The sequence below is a fragment of the Eupeodes corollae genome, chromosome 1 (genome assembly GCF_945859685.1).
Source record: "Eupeodes corollae chromosome 1, idEupCoro1.1, whole genome shotgun sequence".
In the NCBI taxonomy this organism is placed as follows: Eukaryota; Metazoa; Arthropoda; class Insecta; order Diptera; family Syrphidae; genus Eupeodes; species Eupeodes corollae.
This window is the reverse complement of record NC_079147.1, coordinates 151,239,360-151,265,977: the sequence shown is the minus strand read 5'-3', so window position 1 is coordinate 151,265,977 and position 26,618 is coordinate 151,239,360. Positions and strand designations below refer to the sequence as shown.

Genomic DNA, 26,618 nt, shown 5'->3' with positions numbered 1-26,618 from the left:
AGACTGTACTACCCAAATCCCAGTGTTCAGAATACAGTACGTGTGGTGGAGCGTGGAGGTCATTTTCTGTCTTATCATCTTTAAAAACAATTATCTATTAAAAATAAATCTCATTTTCTGTCCATTAAAAAAATGAAATACCCTGATTAAAAAAAAAAGTTATTTGAATTTCTTATTATAGCACAAGTGGTGCGCCACCCAGTATGTAGTAGGTGCCACAAATTTGCAACATCATTTAATTATCTATTAAATAGAAATATGTATTGAATTTCTTTTAAATATTCGAAATATGTATGTACGTAGGCTTAATATTATCCGCAGTAAGTGGAGATTGCAGTATTACTAGAGCCATTTTCTACACGTCGAACTTAACTTGAAGATTTTTATTCTCAACTTGTGATCTTGTTTTTCTTTGCTCTAAGTTAAAGTCTGAACTTCCGATTCCTAACTATTCCGAAAGTAGTAGAAGTTGAGTAAGCAAACTTGAGAGTGTTCCATTTTCTGTCAACAATTATTCTCGGTTTTAGTTTAGATAAAAATATGTTACGAATAAATTTCGAAAAAAATATTGTTGGGAAAATCATCCATTGTCTGCTTCCAAAATCGAAAATGAAGAATTGTTAACAATTGAACAAAGACAATACAAAATGTGTCCACAAGTCGGAATCGAAAAATAAGACGTCTATGATTTTATCTACCGATTTCTTATTTCAAAACGAACGTTAATCTTGGAATTGATAAGGGTTAGTTTGCCTTGCACTGTAACAAGGAAAGCAGTGAAATTTGTGAGGAGAATGTGAAATGCAATTGCTAATCCTGCAGACCTGGACATAAAAGATATCGTTGCTCATTGGCAAGTATGACCTATTAAATCAAAATAAATATAAATTACAACCCTGGCTTTTGGTTCTTTCGTCAACTACGATGCAAAGATTTGGAGAGGGTGAGATTGATGTTAAAACGAGTCTCAGATTCGCATTCGAAATTGTGTCGAATGTATTGCCCAGCAAGGTCTCAAATCGAAAAAATATGTTCAGTCAATTAAAGAACATAATTAAGGAAATAATAAAAAGGAATTCTTAATAAATATAAATTTTACAAAAACCAAACAAAATGGTTACATTGGGTTGACATCTCCATTTTAACCTTATAAAACTCTGCGTCGCATTCGAGGAAATGCTTGGTCCCCTGCATTTGCAACCATACATTCGGGGTAGAATTGTTCCTTTTCTCTTTCCAATTTAGCAAATACATCTACGGAATTTCGAAATCACCGGAATACAAACTGGGAGCGTTATAGGGAGGTACTAGCACAACTGCTTAATCACGACCTTCTTAAAAGCTCCTCCAGTAAAGATGAACTAGACCTTTCTGTAAATCATCTCACCGAAGCCTTAAATGAATCAATGAGATCTTCATGCCCTGTAACCATTTTAAAGGGTAAAAAGAAACCTCATTGGCATAAAGAACTAGAACCTTTCAGAAAGAGCTGTCGCAAACTCTTCAACAGATCTAAGTACACTAGATCTCCTTCTGACTGGGACTTATACAAACAAGCTCTAAAGCAATATAAAAAAGAATTAAGAAAGAGTTAGAGGTCTTCTTGGAGAAATTTTTGCGGTAAAATAGAAAATACTTCAGAAGCCTCGAGACTCAGGAAAATTCTCTCAAAAAGTCCAACAATACCCAGTGCTTTAAAGACAAAAGCAGGCACGTGGACTATCACAGATGAAGAATCTCTTAATCTGTTATTAGACACCCACCTTCCAGGTAGTTCTAACATACTCAACGACTTAACATCAGAGTCTCAAGCTTCTACTGCAATGGGCCATAGACAGCTTTGATCCATATAAATCTCCAGGACCAGACAGAATCATTCCGGACGAACTACAAAAATGCTCAGACATGATCATTCCACCATTGGAAATCATTCTGACAAGCTGTGTAAGGTTGAGAATGGAAAAAGAAGTCGTCATTCCTAAAGCAGGAAAATCCTCACACATTAATCCTAAAGATCTACGACCAATCAGCCTATCATCCTTCCTTCTTAAAACCTTGGAAAGATTGATTGAAATTTATATCAGACATAATTTAAAACCATGTCTCATTTCCACAGCTCAACATGCTTACTCTAAGGGAAAATCAGTAGAATCAGCATTTCACTCACTGGTACGTACTATTGAACATTCCCTTGAATACAAAGAATATAACCTGGTAGCGTTCTTAGATATTGAAGGAGCTTTCAACAACGTCAGTTACCAGGCGATCACAACAGCAATGGATAAGCTGAAATTAGAGAAGTCACTCATAGATCTTATAAGTCTCATGCTCAAAAGCAGGACAATTATTTCTAACATGAGAAGTTTTACTACCACCAGATCGGTGAATCGAGGCACTCCCCAAGGTGGAGTCCTTTCGCCTCTTTTATGGAACATGGTAGTAAACGACTTACTTACAGCATTGGAAACAGTGGGTTTCAAGGTGATTGCCTACGCTGACGACGTTGCGATATCCGTATCTGGAAAGCACCCCCAAGTTCTCTCGGAACTCCTACAAAATGCCCTAAATGGGCTAAGCAATGTGGATTGGACGTCAACCCACACAAAACAGAATTAATACTCTTTTCGAGAAGATTTAAAATTCCTCAGATTAGCCCACCTAAGATTAAAGGAATACCATTAAGTTTTTCCGACCAAGCTAAATATTTGGGCCTCATTTTAGACAAAAAACTAAAAAAAGTCAAAAAGGCTACTGTAGCGCTTTTTACTTGTAAAAAGGCCATAGGATCAAAATGGGGCTTCTCCCCAAAATAGCCCACTGGCTATACACTTCGGTAATCAGGCCGATACTCAATTATGGAGCCGTCGTATCACGGAGTTGGAAGTGGTATCTTTTCAGAACAACTGAATCTCAGTCTATCCTATAGACTTCCCAATCAATGTAGTGTATTCCAGGCAGAAGTAATGGCAATTAAAGAAGCACTATCCTGGCTCAAAGAAAACGTTATATCTTGTAAGGATATACAAATCTTCTCAGACAGCCAAGCCGCTCTTAAATCTCTCGCGTCTGTCTCCACAAACTCTCGAACAGTCCACGATTGTCAATCATCTCTGAATGAGATGACGGAACAGTTTAACATTCACCTCATTTGGGTGCCGGGCCACAGAGACATTCCGGGAAACTGCAAAGCCGATGAGCTCGCCAAAAACGGAACACTTCTGCCTTATGTTAGACAAAATCATAACATAGGAACACCACTTGCTACATGCAAATATCTTCTCAAGCAATATGCTCTAGAAACAACAAATGCTAGATGGTCACAAAGTACCACCTGCCTAGCAATTAAGCAAATATGGCCAAGTATTGACTCAAAACGGTCAAAAAGCTTGTTATCACTGAGCAAACAAAGTATAAGCTCTACAATTAGAGTAATAACGGGACACTGCCTCATAGGAAGACATGCTCTGAGGCTAGGGGTCTACACAAATGACTTCTGTAGAAGCTTCATGGACGAGGAGGAAGAGGAAACAGTCCAACACCTTTTGTGTACATGTCCAGCACTCTCCATTAGAAGGAATAACTATCTCGGCAATCCCTTCTTCGATAACACCAGTGAACTGGCAACGATTGACACAAAACATCTCTCTAACTTTATTAAAAGTACAAAATGGTTTGTTTGAATTCATTACTCTCCCATGAGTAACCTCATTAGTGGTATCACAATGGACCCTTGAGGTCTACGTGTGTCAATGACATCTGGACAGCCACTCCAACCTAACCTAACCTAACCTTTCCAATTTATAACGGTCCCTTTCCATTTCTGGGATTTCCAATTCAAAGACATGTTTTTAATTTGGTGTTTCACCCGCTCTTGCTCTAATTTTGACACCTTTTTGAAAATCCCATTTCACCGTCAATTTCCTAGGGCCCTACTCTGTAACAATCGAAAACGAATATTTTGCACCGCAATCGGAATTTTCGTACCTGGCAATGCGTTTCCGAATGTCATTAGCGTTCAAAAACGTACATTTTGTTTCTACACTAAGAGAGGTAATGGATTTCAATTTGAAGGTCGTTTTTAAAGGACACCAAGGAAAATTATGTTAAGTTGTGTGAAATAAATTTCTTTACAGGGAACTATCAGCGGGAAATGTGCATACCAAACAATTAAAGCATACCAAATAACTCCCAGAATGCCCGACTTAGAAAGGAAATACTGCTTAGCCTTTCTGCGTTTTGGTTCAGTCATTTTAAAGTTTACGTGCCTTGAATACACAACTTTTTTAATTGCGCTACAAACTATTGCAATCGAACTCAATGTTGTCTGTTTTAACATTCCTATCGAGTAGTCATGGCCAATTTGGTGCTGAGACCCTCCTTGTTTTAAAAAATTCAAGGTTACAGCTTACCTGGCACATCAATCGATTTCATAATTAAATGCTGCTTCTGATAGTAGTTCTGTACCAAACTAAACTAAAGCAATAGTTAAAAATTAAAATAACTCACGCATTATGTTTACCTTCTATCAAACATTTCAAAAGTATTTGATTTATCGCGTAATGTTAAACTCGTTCTTCTCTATTTTCTTCGTCCATTAATCCATTTTATTTACTTTTTATTTAATTCTAAATTTTCTCTTTAAAAATTAATTTCAACTTCATCCTTCCTCGTTTTGTTTGTGATTTGTTTTGGATTTTTGCTTTGACACATCTCAAGAGAAATACTTCGAGACTCGGCAGATGATTATTTTGTTCAATTCGAAGATTTTACAGAGTAGGAATTCATAAACGAATCGAATATCAGATTCGAACCGCATTGACTTTCGAAACGCATTACAGAGTAGGGCCCTGGTCCCGACGATGTACCATCATCCATTTTAAAGAAATGTGCCACATACTTAGCATACCTGTTATGTGTTCTTTTTAATACGTCTTTAAATAACTCAATGTTTAGTACTTAATCAAACGAAATAATGAACTACCGACCTATGGATAAACTATATGTGATGTCTAAACTATTTGAGTCTGTCGTTTGTAACGTCCTTGCTGTAGTTCAATTATCTGTAATAAACAGCATGCTTTTTTTAAAAAAACGTTCAACTGTTACTCATCTATTTAACTTTACGTTCTTTTGTTTAGATATTTTTGAAACATGTGAACAAGTAGATTGTATCTTTACTGATTTCAGCAATGTCTTTGTCAAATTATGTCATAAAAAACTACTTTAAAGACTATCACAACAAAGTTTTAAGACGTTTTTCATAAAGTGGATCTTCTTATATTTGAAAGAAAGACGTTATAGTATACAATTTCGTAATGAGTGTTCAAGTTCATTTGTTGTGGATTCTGGTGTCTCCCAGGGTAGCCATCTTGGTCCTATTCTATTTGTTTTATTTATAAATAATTTGGTTTCGATCATACAAAATTCGTCTTTTCTAATATATGCTGATGGCATTCAAATTTTCAAAAAAACCAACTCTTCATCTAATTGTCTTTTCTTGCAAGATGACTTAATATTATTCAGAGAATTTTGCAATAATAATCGTCTTGTATTAAATGTTGACAAATGTAAAACCATGAGTTTTACACGCAACAAAGTTTTTAATTAGTTTGATTCTTATTCTTTAAGTAGATTAACTTCATAGTTAAAAAAGCAAATTACTTTTTGTTTCATTTGTGAGAACAATCCTAGAATATGCCTGGGGCCATACTATTTAACTCGATTATACTTTTGATTCTATTCGAAACTCATTTCCGACTTTACTTTCAAACCGTACTACGTATGAAAGTAGAATTGGATTATAACTTGTTTTCAAAATTTGTGCTTGCGAACGAGTATAGAGTTGCGTGAGGAAAGGTTTGTACATAATGTTCATTAGATCGGTTAATGCCTGATATGGAAGGACATGTCATTATAAACACATATCGGCTCTTTGAGCTGAAAGGATCTAAGGTTAGTAATATTTATAAAAGATTTGAAAGAAAATATTTAACATTAGGTACTCAAATATTTTCCCTTGAAGCCTTAGATTATCACACCATATAGAACTGCAGCTGAAGGTTCTATTGAATCTAAATTCAATGAAAAGCATTCGATTTCAAGGCTAATAATCGAACGAGTTTTTGGTCCCCTGAAGGCAAGGTTCCGAATTCCGATGTCTTTTGTCTTTCAGAGAATTGCATTATTCGCTCGAGAAGGTAGCACAAATTATGAAAGTTTTTTGTGCATTTCACAACATCTCCTTAAAGTTCAGAGTCCCATTACCTGAATCTATTCAAGACATATTTTTGGAAGATAATGGTAACCCTATAAACAACATTCAACTGACAACGACCACTATTTAAACATAGCTTGAAGAACAAGAAATAAAATTGGAAATGATTTGTTGAATGACAAAGAAAACTTCGCTTGCAAACATACTTGATGTAGAGTGATTATTTTCAAATTTGATATGTATTGAATTCTACTTTCGAATTACGTAGTTCCTCGCTTATTCGAAAGTTCATAAGAATATTGTTGGCACTACTAAAATCATTCGATTCTCGTTGGTTCGAAAGTAGTCAAATAGATACGTAGTACCAATTTTTCGAATTCGAGCAATTTCATTGTTCAATCGAGTTACATAGTAGGGCCCTGTACAATATGGTCACCTTAAAAATCCGTACACGTCACAAGACTCGAAGCCGTTCAGAAAAGATTTTTGAGTTTTTTCTACGATTTCTTCCGTGGTTTCATAACCGTCTTGTTTTACAAGCCATAGGAAGTTCTTGCAATTTTGTTTTATTGTTGGATTAATAAATGGAGAAACTATTGACTACTAATTTAAGTAGATCAAACTATGGTGTAGATAGCCCCTTAAATCAATTAATTTAAATCTATACTAAATTTCACTCTTGTATTAATGCACCTAATGATAATATAAAAATTCTTCACTTCACCAACGCCAAACTACTCAGACCTTCCAGAAACTAAATTGCTTAGTCAGCGTCTGGCCTTAAACTCATTTGTTGATGCGTTATGTAGCTTAGCCTTAAATCGCAAAATTTCAAAGTATTTTCCATTCATACTGTACACAAAAATCATTAATCTGACAGTTCATTCTTAAGTCGATTAGAAAATGAATTTGGTCATTTAGTTCATCGTGTTAAATCCGCCATTTTTATTTCATCACATTCAAGAAGAAATTTAATCGCCAACAATTTTTCCTTCATAAATTAATAAAAAATTTAAATAAATGCTAAAAGACACTTCTTCGAGTGTAACAAAATAATAAATACATCAAATAGTTCAAAATATTAAAAATCTATAAGCTAAAGAAATAAAATATCGTACAAATCGTCATCATCAAATATCAAAGCTAATTTCAACCCGGAAACTCGGGATTAAAAATTGGAACGAAATTATTTTTGTTTTCTCCAATAAATCAAAGCAGTTTTTCAAGGTATATTTACAAGTTATTAATTTATGTTGATATATAATTAAGTATAAAGTGTGATTTTTTGTTTTTAATTACTAAAATGGGTTTCTTAACATTAAACATTTTATAAATGAAGAAACTCGTTGCCATTGGTGGATACAGTACCTATTTTTAGAATTATCAAAAGTTTATCTTTTATTTAAATATAATAACAAATATTTATTTAGGTCTCGTTGTTATGTGTCTTACTCTTAATATTTATAAGAAAAATATGTATTGTGTGCTGCTAATTCACTTTTCTGTGAATTTCGATGATAAAATGTGTAGGTATACACATTGGGGGTTCTTCATTGCCTCGCAGGAGTAGCCCAAAGGCTAAGGTGATCTAAAATGGCACCCTGCACTATGTACACTTGATTCTAGCTAATGTCAACATTTTTTTAAAAATTAAATTTGTGTACAACTTAATTCCACTTCGATGGAATTATTGTGCGAATCCTCATAATTTTGCACAAATATATTTTTTTATTAATATTATTGCAATGATAGTTTAAGTTTATTAATTTATTTAGCAGCAAAATTTAAACATTGCATAAGTATATTTAGAAAACTATATATATTATATTTTAGAAAACTTGCAGTATTTTCAAATTATTTTCTGATTTCGAATCCATTTCAAAGCCATTCAAAAATTAATATAGTGTCGTCATCAACTTTGGTATTTTGTTTTTGAATTATAGTGGTTGTCAAAAGTTAACGTACTATTTTTTTTTCACTGGTTTGAGACTTTCAAGATCTTGATAATATTAATTTTGAAATAAGTGAACATACTGTTGCACAAAACATCCAAACTTTAGTTTTTTGGATTTTAGTCTTGGTCCTGATGGTGTGTCATCCTCTATTTTATTTTTAAAAAATTGCGTTTCTTATTTGTTGTATCTTTTGTATGTGTTCTCTTTAATACGTTTTTGAAAAGTTTGCGTTTTCTAATTATCTATAAAACTTTATTTATAACTCCTGTGCACAAGGAAAGTTGTTGTGGGTGCTCCTGAAAGATCTAAATGTGGTTAGAAAAACTATATATGATTTATATATTCCATCCATCGTCCTTCATATGATACTCTGTTTTTGTGTGGGTCTATGCCATCGTTAGCTCATATTGATAGATCATAACCTGTAGAAAAAACTTAAGGCTATAGAAGGTAGAGAAAAAGAAAAAAATGATACTAAGCTTCGACCTAAGGGTCCTACCACTCCCAGGTTGGAGTTAGGGAAATTTAGGTTTCCTTCCTTCTTTAGTTTGATGTTCTTAATGTTTTGCTCGACACTCGTGCTCTTCTTTGTCCTTTTTTTTGTTATTTGAATTAAAATAATTACCCGGAGGCACTTGCGCACGGAACAAAAATTAAATGAAATAAACAAAATTCCGATCAGCCGTCTGTCATTGCTGGTTGACAAGTTAGCGAGGGTCCAAGCCCAAAATGTGTCTAATGCTAACTGATAGAGGAAGTAACTCGCTCTATCTTAATACACAACCGAAATCGGTAAAAAAAATCGTGGAATATAAATAGTAGAAGCCGTTGAACCCAAAATCTGACGGTAATTAATTTACATAAGATGGATATGAATATGTATCGGATGAGGTGATGGATTAGGTATAGGAAATTGAATGAAGTGGTGGTAGTGCACATCTAATTTCATAATATCCGGCATGATTTACGTTTTGTAAAGAGATGAGTTCCGGTTACGGTAGCAAGACCCCGCACCATCCGACGAGCTGCGCTGTGCACCGCAAGCATGCAGCAGCTACCGTAACAGACATCCCTTCCCCGGCCCAATCCCTATAATAGTTCCCATTCTAGATTTACCTCCGCCGCCTGAACCTATGCTACCCATTTCTCCCCCATTTACCTAGCGACAGCTGACACCCAACCTCACTATGAAATGGCCCCCCTACTTCCATACAAATGACTCCTGATACCTTTTCCTCTTTTCTCCACCCTACCTCATTACAAAGTCCTAAAAATGAAATTATGAACTACCGATCTATTGCTAAGTTTTCGTACGAAGTGTCCATTCCTTTATTTGTGATAACAAGTATTGTTTCGTTAAAAAACGTTTTACTGTTACTAATTTATTTATTTGTACGTCCTTTTTTTTGAGAAACGTCAAGAAGTAAACTGTTTTGTAAAGGTTTTAAAGAACATTTATTGAATTGGATTTCTTTACTTAGAAAATAGCCAAGGGCGGTTCCAGACTTTTCATCAGGGGGGGGTCACACACTTAGATGAGTTTTTACTCACTGCTTAAAAATGTTCTTTAATGTTTTGTAAAGGATGCTAACAAAATTTTGTAATATCTTAGTTATCAAATTATTTAGAACACTGTTGTCCAGCAAGTTATGGTCCAACTATTTAATTTGGATGACTCATATCAAAGCATTCCAAGATTTGAACAGTTGTTTAAATATGCCATATTTAAGAGCTAAAATACAATAGCTTAGAGGGTTTTTGGTGCATTTCGCTCAGAAATCTTGGAAATTGTTTTGAAACGTTGCTTTTTTCCAAAACACACTATTCTTGTTTTCATTTCTATTAATGCGAAGAACGCTGCAAAAATTAAAAATGCAGAAAATGAGAGAGGATCTGATATGTTAAAATGTCGTTCTCTTTTTGACGTAGTTTTTTTGAACTCAATTTCCGGGAGCCTCTTATTACTATCGTTATCAATCTTCTTACTCGTATTTGGATCTTATAAAGGCGTCAACAAAACTTAAAAATTGTAGAAACAAAAAGGTTTGGTTCTTGAATTTAAGGAAATAGTTGTATTTAAGAACATAATTTCTCTAAAAAAAAAAAAACAAATTAAAACAAAGTAAGGTAAGTAAACAAATAAGTTGGGAAGAAAAGTTTTGTAGTACTCACAAATTACACGTTTCAAAGCTTTTATATCAATGGATACTTAGCCATTAGTTTCACAAAAATTTTTGGGTGCATTTGTATTATTGATATTCGTATTTGAATCTCGGTTCTAGAGCATCCAAGCAAATTGACTTCAAAAGTAGATTTATTGAATTTTTTAAGATCTTTTATATTGAACACAAAACCAATTTTGAAAGAAATAAAATGCACAACTGGGTCGCAAGAACTTGATAATTTCTTTCAAAAAGTCTTTTTAAAAATATTGCCTATATTTTATTAAATTTTGTATTAAAAATATTTTTGGTATAAGCACTTAATAAAGAGCTTACAAATATATGAACATTTAAATTTCGTAAAAAAATGTTGTCTTCTTTCCGAGATATCGTGTTTTGTAAACAAAATTAGTACTTTATAAAAAATTAAAAAAATACATTTTTGATCATACAAAATCATCATCAATTTGATCATTGCCAAGAGCTTGCACAGAAAAAGGAAGAATTTTGAAATCTTTCCATTAGTTCTTGAGAAAACTTAAAAACAAAATAAAGATTTTTTTGAGAGGTACCCTTCTGGAGCAATACGAATATATGTTTTTCTTGTAGAAAGAAGCCAAATTAAGAACACAAAATTTTGAGAAAGTTTTAGAAAAATCACATGTTTGAACCAAAAAATTTGTGTAGGAACTGCTGTTATTTTTTTATCAATAAAATGATAAAAACCTCTTACACTAATCAACTGAAAATCTTAATTTCAATCAACGCAATTGTTTGGATTGTAGGGGCCAGGAAAGACAGACAGACGCAAGATAGGAATCGAGGTTCCCACTTTGTTCGACTTCTTCGTAATGTCATATTTGATTAAAAACTCTAGTTTGAAATTGTTTACTAATGCAAAACTTGCTATATAGTTCCTATATGTCGCAGTAAAAATCACGTCAATAATCACTATTTATGTGTGTCAAACTTGCTATATAGTTTGAAGGCTAGTTTAAGAAATTCAAAGGCAACTTAATATAAAATTGATGACTCTTATTCAAGGTTTCTTTTTGAGAACGTGAATATTTGCTTTTTTTCTTAGAAACAATTTTTATGAAAATAATTTACAGCATGACTAAAGTTTTTTCGCGTTCTAAATTGAGCGAAAATCAAAATTTGAGTTGTTTTTTACAGAAAACCACTTTTGGGTGAATGTCGTTAAATTACTAATAAATCTTTAAATGAAATCTTTACCTATACAACTTAACTGTATAAGCTTTTTTGCTCATATGACCCCCCCTGGATCGTCAATTGGTCAAAAGTTGATGAATTTGTGCTGGGTTTTTTGGAATAGGTCTAAATATCCGATTCATATTATGTTCTTGGTCCAATCTTCAGTCAAAAGTAGTAATTTTAGCAACAAAGTTTAAGGAAGTAAACTACAAAATTTTGTTTTCATATACAAGAAATTAATAATTTAAAATATATGGGGGTCATGTCCATTAACGCAACACGATTAGTTTTGAATTGAAGGGAATTCCTATGAAAAAGCAAACAAATTATCTCCCAGGGGGGGGGGGGTCATGACCCCTACGACCCCCCCCCCGTGGATCCGCCATTGAAAATAGCCATTATTGTGCATAGAGTTCGTTTATTGTGAACTCTTGTGTTCCTCAGGGCAGCCACCTAGGCCCAATCTTATTTATTTTTATTATAAATTACTTGGTTTTGATCAAACTTTGTAAAAGAATTAACATTACTTACTTTAACAATAAGACTTAATATTATTTATTTTATATTAAATGTTTATTTACCAAAAATGTTAGCTTTGTTGTTAAAAAAAAAAAAAAAAAAACAAATATATCCCTTGATTCATTACGACATTTGGTCTCGATTTTTGTTTCATTTGTTAGACCAATTCTAGAATATGTCTATGTAGTGTGGGCACCTTATTATTCGCCTTCTCTTCCTCGAAATATTCTGCCCCCTTATCCACAAAGGCTCAATCCTATTACTAATGATGCACATATACATACTTCAAGAAAAAGCAATGCGTTGCCAGAAGTGATTCGAAATGCGAGAATAGATGTGACAAATACTTCTCGCACAAAATGGCTTGAAAAAGTGGTCAGAACAGTTTTAATTCGAGAACCTTGACGAACTCGCAAATATCGTTTCACTGATGCACGTGGATAACATTACATAAAAACATTTTTCTCCAATTCAAATCTTAGTCGTTACACTGTACGCTCATTCTTAGTATTTTAACGCTTGTAATAGTATCTTTATTCTGCAAAAGCTTCCATTCGTGCTCAATAACATTATGGACCTGGCTTTGGGTAGTGATTACAAATGTCGCTTAGAAAAGGAGCTAATTTTTTAGGATATGAACCGTTTGTTTTGGATCTCTATCTTGCTGAAAAATCCAAATCCAAATGTTCAAAGCATCAACCGATGCCTTTATTTTAATTATATTCCAACTCTAGAAGCTAAAACAAAATGCCAAACTATTGCACTTACTTTTTTATCTCGTTTAGGTAATAATTCTAAAATATTGCATCCAAAATTTTGTGATTGCAAAGTAATAATAAGTAATAAATTAAAAAAAAATAGTGCATCATTATTCTAATAGAAAACTCTTCATTTTATAGAATGGAAAAAGAAGTCGTCGTACGTGGACTTTTGTCGGCCACTGTATGTATGACATCAGACATTGAATCATTTCTTTTGGTCAACATTAGCGTAGGCACGCATAACATTATAAAAATAATATCTTTTGCTTGCCACATTTTATTTTTAGTTAGGTATGAAAGTGCCACAGATTTGCAACATCATTTAAATATCTATTCAATAATCGAAATGGTGTAATTCTTTAAAGAGTGTAGTTAAAGGAAAATGCTTTTAATTAAAATAACAATACACTAGTCGAAACACATCGATTTAGTATAAGCCATAGGATTTGGTGATTGGCTTAAGGCTATTGATGATTTTAGGGCGATTTTGTTCACTATTGCTTAACTTGAAGCAAACTCTCAAGTTGACAAAAGTTAAGAATCTATTTTGTTCACTATTTTTTTCATAACTCTCGAGTTTGAAAAACAAAAGTTGGCCAACTTTCAGTTTTGAAAATATCCTTGGGATATTTGTGACAGTCAATACAAATTATGTCAGTTTTTAATTTGAAAAGCAAACGAGCTGTTGATGTTTTGATTTTAAAATTAATAAAAAAAAAAAATAATAAACATGAATGTCAAGGAAACGACAAAAAGAATGTCTAGAGTGCTTTATACTCCCGAAGAGGAGAATTGGTTAGTTAAAAATGCTCTTTTATACAAATCAGTGATAGAAAATAAAAAGACAGACAAGGTAACCAATCGTGATAAAGAAAAAGCATGGGAGAAAATAACACGTGCATTCAATGTTGCACTGCCAGGATGTGTAAGTACCCGATGAGATATTTTGTATGTTCATATCGTACTATGTATCTCTTTATTTTTTTAAAGGAACGAAATCTAAAATCTCTTCGCGAAAAGTATATTAAAATAAAGCAAACGTTAAGAGATCGAGCATTTTGTTTCTCAAGAGATGCAAAAAAGACAGGTGGTGGACCACCCAAAAAAGAACCACCACCATTAAGCGAAGCTATACAAGAATAAGCTGTTCTTTTGACTACTTCGACATTAGGTCTTCCTGCGGTAGTAGGTGATAGTGACTATACAACGGCCAACAAATCGGCATTGGAATACGCTTGCCATAAAATCACTGCACCTACCGATCAAACGGAATATATTTCTTTGGAGGATATAATTGTGGACGATGTTAAATTTTGTCTCAATTCGGAAGATGAGAATTCGAATGTGATCGTAGTCGATGCTTCGGATAAAAGTAATAAAACACTTTTGACCGGCGAGGCCACTTTTAACTGCCAAGTCGGAGATTATAGCCCGAATCTCCAACAAGAATGCTCGAACTCTCCGTCTTCAAACCGTTTCTTTAGACTCGACATGTTGAAAATTCGCTGATCAAGAGCATAAGCTGTACCTGGCACCGAGCCACAATATCGTTAATTTTTAAATTAGCTGCAGACACCGTCTGGATGTTCAACGAGAACCACCCTTTTCGATTTCTGAAGTTTTATGCATCTGTTCCACCTGGCGATTGAATTCGAATATGGGTGCAATCTATTGCACCAATAGTCCAAGGGAACTTTGCCACTGCAAAAAATTCTTTAGCTGCTTTCAAGCGCTCGTTTTGGGTTTGGGGCATTTGAATATACCGTGGGGAAAGTTCGGCAAGAGCTCTGGACACACGTTTCAACACAACGTGTACACTTGTAATACAAACCCCTGAAAAATCCGCGATTGCTAGTTGAGAAGATCCAAGCGCATAATACCTTAATGCAATTAGCAATTGCGTGATAGGTCGTAATTCGCGTGATCTTTTTAGAAAAATGAAAAATATTTCACACTTCAACCAAAACGAGCAAATTTTACCTCCTTTCATCACACGGCAAGGAATCCTTTATTTCTTCTAGCACCATCATTGTCGTGCGTTTTGAGAGACGGAAACGATGCAAAAAGTCTAGGTCATCCCACGTGTTTAATTGAATGCGTTTGAACATTTTATATTCCCGTCTCTCAATTTGCAGACTTTCTTCATCTTCGCTGCTTGAAGATGAATATGCCGAATTTTCCCAAAAATAATTTCTTCGATACATTTTTGTTAATTTTTTTTTTTTATTAAAACAAAAGTTTTCTTCTTAACTTCTACTTTTTCGGGAAGTTATGAAAATCAAAAGTTTGTAAACTCTCGAGTTTAAAACCGAAAGTTATAAACGTCAACTTTGAGTGAACAAAACCGAATTCTCAAGTTGACAATAAAAATCCCCAAGTTATGTTCAACTTCTAGTGAACAAAATCGCCCTTAAAGTACGTTAACGTCCCATTTGCCAATTAACGTAATTCTCTCTATAGCGAATCTCTCCCTTCCCCTTAAGAAATATGCCATACGATAATTCGGTTCTAAAGAAATTCTCTATAGCGAAATTCTCTTTATAAGGAACTAATTTTGTGGCCCGAAAGCAAGTTGTTTCTTTATAACGAAATGGCAATTTTAAAATTGAAAACGATTAGAGCTGCATTTGATAATATTCGAAGTTGTACTAAATTGTAAGATTTTTATATAATTTTGTTTCCTTGAAGATTCGTTATAAAGAAGTTTGATTCGGAGTGAGAGACTTTTCTTTCGATTTCCTAAACTTTTTTAGAAGATTCAATTAGACCACTAAGTCTGTAAATTTTGAAGCAAAAAAAAGTTGAATTACACAGCAAAACAACAGCTGAAGTTCTCGCTTCCTATTTTCAATCCTCGTTGACATTCCAATCCCAGTGACTTGCACATATTTTATTATACTTCTCCGTGCACAATCAATTATGGTGATCTGTAATATGTACTTGGTGAATTGAATTTGCTCTGTTTAAAAAGAAAAATAATAAGTCCCCAGGATTTAATGGCATTACAGTTGAGTATCTAAAAAGTACGAGGGGCGTTCAATATATTCTCGGTATCGGGGTGAAGCTGTCGTTATATATATAAATTGACTTATTTATCACTTAATACTATTATTTTAGTGCATTCATGTAAAATTTCATATAAATTTGATTATTATTTACCGTTAAATCTCTATTTAAACATAATGGCAACTGAGACGATGATGGTGAAAATTGAGCATCGCGCTGTAATTAAATTTCTCACTAAGCAAGGAAAAAGTCAAAAAACTATTCATGGAGAAATGGTGGCAGTTTACCAGGGTTCCGCACCTTCATTATCAACTGTGCAAAAGTGGTCAAGTGAGTTCAAGAGAGGCAGAGAGAGCATTGAAGACGACCCCCGCTCCGGCGCCCCGGCTAGTGCTTGTACGGGAGAAAGCATCAAAGAAGTCGAAAAACTTGTTCTCGAGGATGCCCGAATAAAGGTGAAAATGATGGCAGAGATCAGCAAGCTTTCGACTGGTACCATTCCCACCATCCTTCATGACCATCTTAACCTTTCAAAGGTCAGTGCAAGGGTGCCACGAATGCTCACAGCGCCTCAGAAAAAAGTGAGAATCGCATGCTGTAGAGAGCTTTTGGAGATGTGTAGTGAGAACGCGGACGGTGTTATGCATCGGATTGTTACTGGGGACGAAACATGGGTTCACCACTATGACCCTGAAAGCAAACAAGAGTCCATGCAGTGGCATTTAAAAGGAACAAACCCCCCGAAGAAGTTCAAAGTTACTCCGTCTGCCGGGAAGCTCATGGCCACAGTTTTTTGGGACTCAGAGGGAATCTTACTCATTGAGTACAAAAAAAAAGGTGAAACCATCAACGCCAAATCCTAGGCTTCCACTTTGCATAATTTGCGGGAGGAAATTAAAAAGAAAAGATGGGGTAAACTCGCAGCGGGTGTGTTGCTTCTTCATGACAACCCTCCTGTTCACACAGCGCGAGTTTCCAAGGCTGCTGTGCGAGATTGTAGTTTTGAAGAAATTCAACATCCACCCTATAGTCCAGACCTTGCCCCTAGTGATTACTTCCTGTTTCCAGATTTGAAAAAATGTCTTCGTGGAAAAAGATTTTCGGATGATGAAGAACTCAAGTCGGCAATAAATGGGTATTTTGCAGGGAAAGAGGAAACTAATTTGTTTGAGGGTTTAAAAAAGCTTATCTCAAGTTTGATTTTAGGGGAGATTATATTGAAAAATAAAAACAATTTAAATTGAATTCGCATTTTCCTTCATATCGATACCGAGAATATATTGAACGCCCCTCGTACTTCCATAAAGGACTTTCAAGGCGAGTTCTTCTTCGCTTATGCGTGCTACGTCCTCAGCCCATCGAAGTCTCCCAAGCTTTATCTTTGTGGTATTTTTTGCATATTTCATTGTTATACCTACTCCGAAATTGTCCTTCCCACAAATGGGGCTAAATATTCCTCGCACCGTTTTTCTCTCGAACGCGAATAAGAGGTTAAGGTGTTTAAGCTGGTAAGAATGCAGCCTTACATAGGGTGATTTTTTAAAAGATATAGAAACGTTTAAAAAAAAACACATACAATTCAGAAAAATGCATTAAGTCTTTATTTGAATCCAATGCCAAATTCTTTAATGGCTTTATAAAGTTATACCCTAGCTATACTGTAATGTGCAGCTTTGATAGTGTGTTGGGATGTACATATTTCCATCATATGTTCAGGAAAAATCTAATCTATTCAATTTTGCAGGATAGATGAAAATCTCTTTTAGGTTGCATTCAAAAACGTTATACCCATATAGTTCATCTTCTCAGTAGTACCTTCTTTTCTCTATATGGGACTATTATTATTTATTCTATTCTTACGTGCACTTACACTTAATAAATTACTTGGTGTAATGATTCGCCTCTTTAGTCTATTAGTTTAGTTGGAATACCTTCAGCACCCAGTCGAGTAATTTATCATTCCGCAAACTATTATCGCTCCAAAACGCGTTTGGGATCGATGATCAAATTTCCCCCTTCGTCCTTACAGTGTCATATTTCTTACTGATTGGTAAAACTTCCGCGCTTAATGCTGACGTCGTCGCTCTCTATTTAGTTCCATTTTACAGACGATGTGTTTTTCCCAGGCTGTCTTCTTTAGTATGTACATATATTTGTGTTTCTATTTTTCTGAGCGTCTTATATTCTCCTTCGCTTTCTACGAGATTGCTACAATGATCGGTATGCAGCATTCTTACGTTCAGGCACTAGCTTACATTCATCATCAAACCAGTCGTTTGAATCTCTGCGAGTGCTGTCTAAAATGAAGTTGGCAGTACTAATGACTTTAGTCTTAAGGCGTGTAGAATTAATAGGTTGGACATAAAAACCTGACACATTTTAAGGACCCCTAGCTGAGCCACATCAAAACATTACGAGGTCGGGTTTGAAGGAAATAAAAGTAAACAGTTGAAGGTTTTTTATCTTTATTTTTTTTAAAATCACATCGTTCAAATGATGACCATTTCGTTCAATACAATTTTCGAGCCGTTTTTCGAAATTTTTGAAAACTTTTTTGCAGAATTGCAAACGATATATTCTCTATTTCGGTCTCAATATTCGTCCTAAGTTGGTCCAAGGTGCGTGGTTTATTGATGTAGACACGTTGCTTCAGATAACGCCACAAAGAGTAGTCACAGACGGATAAATCTGGCGAACGCGGCGGCCACTGAAACTCGGTGCTCCGAGAGATTAAACGGTCGCCGAACTGCTTGCGTAGGAATTTCAACGTAACTCGTTGGAAAAAAGTACGATTCAGTTTATGTCTCCGCTTCAACTGTGGTACCAAAAACGACCGTAGCATCTCGACATAGCGCTCTGTAATCACGGTTTCCGTGAAGAAGTAGGGGCCAACTATGCCCCACTCCGCACCAGACGGTTACGCGTTCGGAATGTAGAGGTTTCGCGACGATGTTCTGCGTATTTTCGACAGCGTAATATCGTCAGTTCTGTGTATTAACGGTTTCATTCAAATAAAAATGCGTCTCATCGTTAACCATTAGGAACTCACGTGGAATTTCTTTGCTGGCTAACTTCGCTGTCATTTGCCTAGCAAAGTGTAACCTCGCCGCATAATCGGTCGGTAAGAGTTCTTGTGTGATAAGTATATTGTATGGATGAAAGTGCATTGCTTTCAACATCCTAGTGAAAGATCGGCGAGAAATTTTCAAAGCACTCCTAACTCGATCAACGTTTTTTTGGTGTACGCACCGTGATCGGACGCCCGGTTGGTTTTTTTTATCAGCCCGGGCCGTTTCCTGAAAGTTTTTAACCCATAGCTTAACAGTATAATGAAAAATCACTCGCAAACGAACGCACGCTGCGGAGCAATCCACTTCTCCACGTTGACACTGAGCAACTAAAAAAATATACCTTCAACCGTCTACTTTCCGTTCTCGCAACCACGAATATCTCGTGTCTCGGTAAGGCGGAGCAAGGGGTCCTTAAAATGTGTCATGTCTTTATGGCCAACCCTGTAGAAGGATTTTGTTTTCAAATAAGTTTTAATCATTAGCCACTGAATTTTATTTGGTTAGTTAAAACATTTTCAATTCAATCACAATGTTGGAAGTGAACAGTTTTATATTTATTATACTTAAAAATATTCTTTTTCCATTTATTTCATTTTAGATTAAAACAATTATATGGTATATGCAATTAAACAAACAAAGCATAAAAAAGCAATACAAAATAAGGAACTTAAATTACATTTTTATTGGATATAAAAACAAAAGGAACGACAAAAACAACAATACAAAGAATACAATAGCAGACTCAGTTGGAATATAAATTAGAAAATCAGCATTATTAATTTTTAACAACATCAACAAAAATAACAAAATGTCAAACCCAGCATCTTTAAATGCAATCAATAAGATTCACATCAACAGTTCAACAAAAATGACGTTAAGTGATCGTTTTACAGCATTCTCTGAACAGCCGAAAATAAATCCAAGGACTTCACGTCGAGACATTGATAGTCCAGTCAGTCGAGCAGCATCAATAGCAAATCGCCGTCTCCTGAAGCAATTGGCGCAAAAGCACACAATGGAGGCAGCATTAAAACTAAAAAGAGTACGCATCCAAAAATATGAATCCTTAATTATCAAATTCACATGAATAATAATCTGTGAATGGCTTTGAACAAAAAACAAAAAAAAAATATGTAAAACTAGTTAGAAAAAGAGGATAATTAAAAACTACTGTGAAGAAATCTTGTAGACAAACACAGTAACAGTCACAATAACCTACCTACCTACCAACCTAACCAACATTTTTTTCTTTGCCAACTTGCAGAGAAGCATGAAGGCGAGACCACAGCCAACAACAGCTGCATACAAACGGGTCACTAATGGCCAACCACTTAAACGTGGAACCATAAAAGCCCTACGCCTGGGACCCAGTGGAAGGCTCCTAAAAGCCAACAGCATTTCAAATGTCGCAACGTAAGGATGAACTCTTTTAATTTGCAATAGAAAAAAACATACAAAATATATCGTAAAGTTAAAAACCAGACACACAGACACAGAGAGAAACGTCTAAAAAACAAACGATCGAAACCGAATAAAAGATCACTCTCTGTTGTACTCCGAGTCTTTGGATTGAGTCTCTGTCTATCTATCTATCTGATGACAGAGACTTAACATAACATCACACGAAAAGTCAATTTTTTAATCTAACATTCTCCCTAAGAATCAAAACAAACCCTCATATTGTGTATTTCCCCCTGACAGAATGGAAGCAGACTTTTTGGGACGCCGGTCTCCGAGGCGATCGAATTCAGTCGCAAGAGTAGCAGAGCGAATCGGAGCAAAACGCCTCCAAACGGCAAGGTATCCCCGCCGCGTTGGTGGCCGCCCCATATGGAGTGTAAATCCTCAGTTGAATTCAATTCGCGAACCACCAACGGCGGCGCGCATGCGATCCAGGAGTCGCTCTAGAACACGTCAAGCCCCTGTGCAATCCCCACGAACATCGCAGCCAGGAATATCGGGTCGATTGGCTCGTGGTCGTTCGAACAGTCGCTCTCGCCCAATGATCCGCAGTCGGTCACGATCAAGAATTGATCGCGTCAACAGAATGGCAAATGCCAGTGGCGTTAATTCTGTGCCGATTACCAGTCGCTTGGGCAGGCGACTTGGAGCTCCAATAGGGAGAGCTCGTTCAGTTAGCCGCCAAGGCGTAGGCACTGCTAGAAGGGCATTAAGAGGAGGTGTCGCCTCCGGGCGTATTCTCAAGAGACGCAACTCTGTAAAGGTTGCTACAGCCAAAGGTTCTTCCCTGGCAACTGGTGGTGTACAAAGCAGATTGAGTCGCCCCAAAGGAAGGTTACCACCAACTGCAGCTAACCAAAGGTTAAATAGATCGGCTTCTAAGAGAGGCAACGCTGCACGTGGACGTGCTCGTTCAAGGAGTCGCGTTGACAACAAACCTTTACAGAGAAAAAATTTAGCAGCCAGAGGCGGGGCCGCTGTAGCCAATAGGCAAAGGGGTGGAGCGCAACGTGGTCGTGCCGCAGCAGGTCATAACATCGGACGTCGAGGTCGCAGCCAACAAAGAGGAGGAGCAACATCCGTTGGAGGAGCTAAACGTAATGGCAATGCCCAACAACAACAACGACGCGGTCGTAGTCGCAGCCGAGGACGAGGAAGTGCTCGTGGTGGACGACAACTAGGTAAAAACGGACTGAAGTTAGTAGGAGGCTTTTCGTGAGTGCTTCGCTGCAGAATTATTATCAAAAATGATATAGTGTTTTAACTCCTCAACATAAGGTTAGTAGAAGAATTCAAATTAATGTTTGTTTTGTTTCCCCCTCCAGGTACAGATAAGCAAGATGTGAAGAAGGAAGACTTGGACAAGGAACTCGATCAATACATGTCGAGCACTAAATCCTCTGATGGATTGTTTTCCTAAATGATGGCTTAAATATTGTTGACACCACATATCCAATCCGAGAGGAGCTATCCAAAGAAGATGATTTATTGTTTGTAATTTCAATTGTGGACACACGTTGGTGTTTAGTTAATTTAGGTTAGTTAAGTTTTCTAAGCAACTTATCTCGATTTACTGTTTTTTCAAATAAGCAAAACAAAACATAAAAACACTCAAATGATCTTAATGAAATTCAGCGAATCATATTTTTTGAAAAAAGTTACAATAATGATGTTTTTATTTTATTTCTTTTTTGTACTATTTTAATAATATTTAAACTGAAAAACTAAGTATTTGAACTGATGTATATTTAAAAAATAAGCAAATACATTTATGAATAATGTAGAATAGTATGTTTGTGGTTTTATTTTGATATTCTTTCTGGGTTTTGATTTCTGGTTGAAAGATGCACACTTTACGCATGTATTTAAAAAAAAGAAAGAAAAGCTCAAAAATATATTTTTGAGATTAACCTTTTCAACCTTGAAACTTGCACCAACTTACCCCTCAATCTAATCCTAATCCAATTTCTGGGGAGCACAAATAGATACGAAATGTTTGGACTAATGCTTATAAATCAGTGTTTGTAGCATAACTTATACTGACTGTGAAAAGATAGCTTGGGTAATGGTTAAAAGGTAGCAAAACAGTGCCTGAATGTAAAGCTATACATTTTTTGAGAAAAAAGTTGCAGATACTTCTGTAATCTTAAAATATTGAGCGAGTGGAAAATTTTAATAAATTACGAAGGTTTGTGTTTTTGATTTCGATATGGGAAATACCCGTAATAACAGGTTTCCCAAATACGCGAGAATTCGAATCATCACAGAAAGTGAAAACAAACCATAAGTTAGTTAAAAAAACGGAAGTAAAGTTGTGTAAGCTCGTTATGTAGATGTACTATTCCGAAAAAATTCTAAGAAAGCCATTGCAAGCCAAGTTAAAATGTTCAAAGAAGATGGTACCTAATGCTATAAAGGTTAACACCGAGACTGGAAGCCTTGAAAATCTCAATTGGTCTTTCCAACTCAACGAGAATATCATCTCATAGTTGGAAAGAGTAGGGTCAATCCTTTTGCCACCAGTCAAGGCATTCATGATGCCATTTCATCCCAAAAAAGCCATAAAATAACAACAAGGACTATAAGTAATCGTTTCAAAAGTTGTTTGCGGGGATATATTGATTATTAAAAACTATTCAAAAAAAATATCAAAAGTCGTTTGGCCATTTTTAAATGCTTTACATGTTGACGCAAGAGGACACGAGCGTCTAGGTTTTTCTGAAAATTCACATTTACCTTGTATCTCAACTGAAGGACCCAGACATATTCAGGGGTGGAATCGGCTAAGGTAATTGTTGATAAATGACAGTCAAAATGTTCGAATTTGATCTATGTATGGAAGGTGAAAGTCAAATTGATACCTAAAAAGCTGTCACAAAAAATAATGTGATAGTCGTTTTCCTACAAATATGTCGTTTCTGAATAGAGTTACCAGACGCTTACAATAAACGAATGGAAAATTTTTTCAGCTACCTTTTTTGCAAACAATTGAACAATTGAACAAATTGATCATGAAGTAGAACAATTTATTGCTGATGTGCAGCAGGCTGCAGAAGAAAGTACTCAAACTATTTCGAATGCGAGAGAAAAAGAAATAAAATATCCTATCGAAATAAAGGAGTTGATATTGGAAAAAAGAAGAGCTAGACGAAAATGGCAATCCACGAGATTCCCAGATGATAAGGTAGTTTTTAACCGTCTTAAAAACGAATTAAAAAAAAAATCTGTGAGTTTAAAAATGATTTACTAAGTAGATTCCTGAAAAGTCTGACGACGGATGCTTCTACAGAATACTCCTTATGGAAAGCAACTAAGCGCCTAAAAAGACCTCAGACACAAAACCCGCCGATAAAATCTCAAGATGGTAAATGGATCGGAAACCCGAAACAAAAGGCTGATCTCTTTGCTGAACATCTCGCGAATGTTTTCAAGCCATTCCCAGCAAGCACAGCTACAGATCCCTTACAGTTTGTTGACAGAAACGACGAATGTGAAATACCTTTTGTCACGCTCAAAGAAGTAAGAAGCATGTGTCAACATAAGCTGTCAAACAAAAAATCACCAGGGTACGATCTTATAACTGCTCAGGTTCTGAAAGAAATGCCTCTTATAGCCTTCAAGAAACTCCAATTTATAATAAACGCATGCCTTAAACTAAGATATGTGCCACATCATTGGAAAATTGCGGAAGTCATTGTTATACCTAAACAAGGTAAGCCACCAACAGAAGTTACATCTTACAGACCAATATCGCTTATACCAATCATGGCAAAAGTTTTTGAAAAACTGCTACTTAAAAGGCTTAACAAAATAATTGAAGAAAGAAGACTAATTCCGAGCCATCAGTTTGGATTTAGAAATAAACATTCCACGATAGACCAAGTGCATCGAATTACGGATGTTGTGGAAAAGGCACTTGAAGAAAAACAAGTATGCTCGTCTGTATTCTTAGATGTTGCTCAAGCTTTTGACAAGGTTTGGCACTTGGGACTTGAGTACAAACTGCATAGGAACTTCCCCAGGCAGTACTACGAAATACTGAAATCCTACATTACGAACCGACTCTTTAGAGTACGGTACGACCAAAATTACTCGGAACTTAAGAAAATTGAAGCCGGTGTACCACAAGGAAGTGTCCTAGGACCAACCCTGTATCTGTTATATACAAGGGATATTCCAGTGGACATCAACGCTATCATGGCCACCTTTGCTGATGATACTGCAATATTGGTGCCAGATAAATCCGTTACGAAGGCTACACAAAAATTGCAAAATGCAGTCGATAAAGTTAGTGATTGGACGCACAAATGGCGTATCAAATTAAACGAAACAAAATCGACGCATATAAACTTTACAAACAAAAACATAAACAATGTTCCAATTTTTATAAACAGTACAGAAGTACCTTACTCCAATACCGCCAAATACCTTGGAATGAATTTGGATGCAAAGCTTAAATGGAAAGAACACATCAAAAAGAAAAGAGAAGAACTAAACTTGAAGTACAGAAAAATGTACTGGTTAATAGGAAAGAACTCTGACCTATCTATCCAGAACAAACTAATGTTATATAAGCAAGTATTGAAACCCGTTTGGACATATGGCATCCAACTATGGGGCTGTACAAAGAAAACAAATGCTGAACCCATCCAAAAATTCCAAAGCAAGGTCCTTCGTGGAATAATAAATGCCCCTTGGTATATAAGAAATAGCGATCTACATCGTGACCTTCAAATTGAAATGGTTACAGAAGTGGTTAAGAAACACGCTGTATCACACAATAAGCGGCTGCAAAGTCATACTAACTCTGAAATGGAGACCGTGTAACGACCTATTTGCCTTCTTTTGATCCTTGCTGGCAATTCATTGAACCCTTAGCTCAGTGGTGGGTGTGGTTCTTGGACCCTTCAATGTCGATACAAAAAAAATATTGCCAGACTCTGCATCCTGGTGTTGATGATGCGCGAGACATCGCCTCTACCCCCCCTACCTTGGTTAACTCCCTCGCTAGAGTAACCCCTTTGAATGGCTTCTTCCTCCCTCAAGACATCACCCTTCTTATCATCATCCTCTCATCCTTTATACTAAAGAAATTACTCCATGATTATTCAACTAATATTCAGAAAGAAAAAGATATGTACGTCTCAATTTCAGACATTTAAATATATTTTTAATTAGAAATTTGTTATTTTATAAAGCTACATATATCATATTTTAACTAATCTATTTAAATTTAAGTTACAAATACTAATTTCATTAAAATGATTCAATTAGGTAAGTGCACTAATAAAGAAAAATAATTCAATCTATATTGGCAACGCAAAGCACAAAATCTTAAGATTTGAATTTAAAAGTATAACCGCGTCTTCGGCTTATTACAATTATTTTGGATTTGAATTCCTTTTTTTTTTTCTTTTCTTTTTGATTACTTCACTTTAAGTCAAAAATCCCCTTTTCAAACCCACCCCACTAATTCGCGCAAGTGTTAAAACAATATATTTTTTATTATATATACATATAGGTATAAGTGCAGAATAAATAATTATCAAGTTAATCAAAAAGATATGTACAAACTTACCCCTTTATTCCTCGAGAAGTGGCCACTGCTGTTGAATAGAAGGTTTGTTGTACCCTGAGCAATCTTTCGATGCACTTGATGTTGTTTCCTTTTTTTTTTGTAGGTATTTGTTCACTTATATTTAGATATGTATATATTTCACTTCCGCGATTAGCTTTTACTTTTAACTCGGTTCGCGTGGTGATACTTAGAATTAACACCTTATTCTTTTATACTCCGAATTACCAAGTTATAGACTTTTTAGAATATTAAATTGATGTTAAAAAAAATGAATTTACGAATAAAAAAAATTTGAATATAAAAAAAATAATTTATGGTTTTGGCCGGGACTTGAACCATGAACTTCTGCTTTGAGCCCTTGAAACGATCAACGGCTTAAACCTCTCAACTACGGCGGCTTTATAAATTTCGGAAGTCAATCTTCGCACTTATGTGACCTTCCAAATTCCTATGGGTGTTGTATTAAAGGTGGATATGGAACGAAGTTCCTGCACTGCTCAAACTATACTTAGGCTGCTTGCTTTTTCCTTGTTACCCTGGTAGTTTTTATAGGTTGGCTTTTTCTTTGGGGTGTATTTAATAATTATTCCGGGAACCGGGATGAATATATCGGGCAGCCGTTATTTCCGACTGCCAATTTAAATTCTATTAAACAAAGAAAGTTAATACCTATCAC

At 35.4% G+C, this 26,618-nt stretch overlaps 3 protein-coding genes across 5 annotated transcripts in view; 1 reads left to right on the top strand and 2 right to left on the bottom strand.

Moving 5' to 3' along the window:
• LOC129943098 (ras association domain-containing protein 8) overlaps positions 1-26,618 on the bottom strand; it is a 447,741-nt gene that overhangs the window by 364,725 nt on the left and 56,398 nt on the right. The window lies entirely within an intron of this gene.
• LOC129943100 (serine/arginine-rich splicing factor 4) lies at positions 7,151-22,155 on the top strand. Of its 2 annotated transcripts, none has more exons than XM_056052334.1 (5): positions 7,151-7,441; positions 19,502-19,945; positions 20,168-20,316; positions 20,605-21,579; positions 21,690-22,155. In XM_056052334.1, exons 2-5 carry the CDS (start codon positions 19,712-19,714, stop codon positions 21,697-21,699), a joined length of 1,368 nt encoding a protein of 455 aa, XP_055908309.1. In that variant the 5' UTR covers positions 7,151-7,441; positions 19,502-19,711; the 3' UTR covers positions 21,700-22,155. The 2 variants fall into 2 exon arrangements, with proteins under 2 accessions (XP_055908309.1, XP_055908308.1); XM_056052333.1 differs by having other exon boundaries at positions 7,152-7,441; positions 20,605-21,545.
• On the bottom strand, positions 14,448-14,934 carry LOC129945742 (putative nuclease HARBI1). The gene is made up of 2 exons (XM_056055635.1): positions 14,807-14,934; positions 14,448-14,751 (listed from the first exon to the last, which is right to left on the bottom strand). The coding sequence occupies exons 1-2, from the start codon at positions 14,932-14,934 to the stop codon at positions 14,448-14,450; spliced, it is 432 nt and encodes a 143-aa protein (XP_055911610.1).

Coding starts and splice junctions, on each gene's coding strand:
- LOC129945742 (XM_056055635.1), bottom strand. CDS start 14,934: ATGTTCAAACGCATTCAATTAAACACGTGGGATGACCTAGACTTTTTG. Junction 14,752..14,806: donor TTGCCGTGTGATGAAAGGAG/GTAAAATTTGCT, acceptor TTTTCTAAAAAG/ATCACGCGAATTACGACCTA.
- LOC129943100 (XM_056052333.1), top strand. CDS start 19,712: ATGTCAAACCCAGCATCTTTAAATGCAATCAATAAGATTCACATCAAC. Junction 20,317..20,604: donor AGCATTTCAAATGTCGCAAC/GTAAGGATGAAC, acceptor TCCCCCTGACAG/AATGGAAGCAGACTTTTTGG. Junction 21,546..21,689: donor TCGTGGTGGACGACAACTAG/GTAAAAACGGAC, acceptor TTCCCCCTCCAG/GTACAGATAAGCAAGATGTG.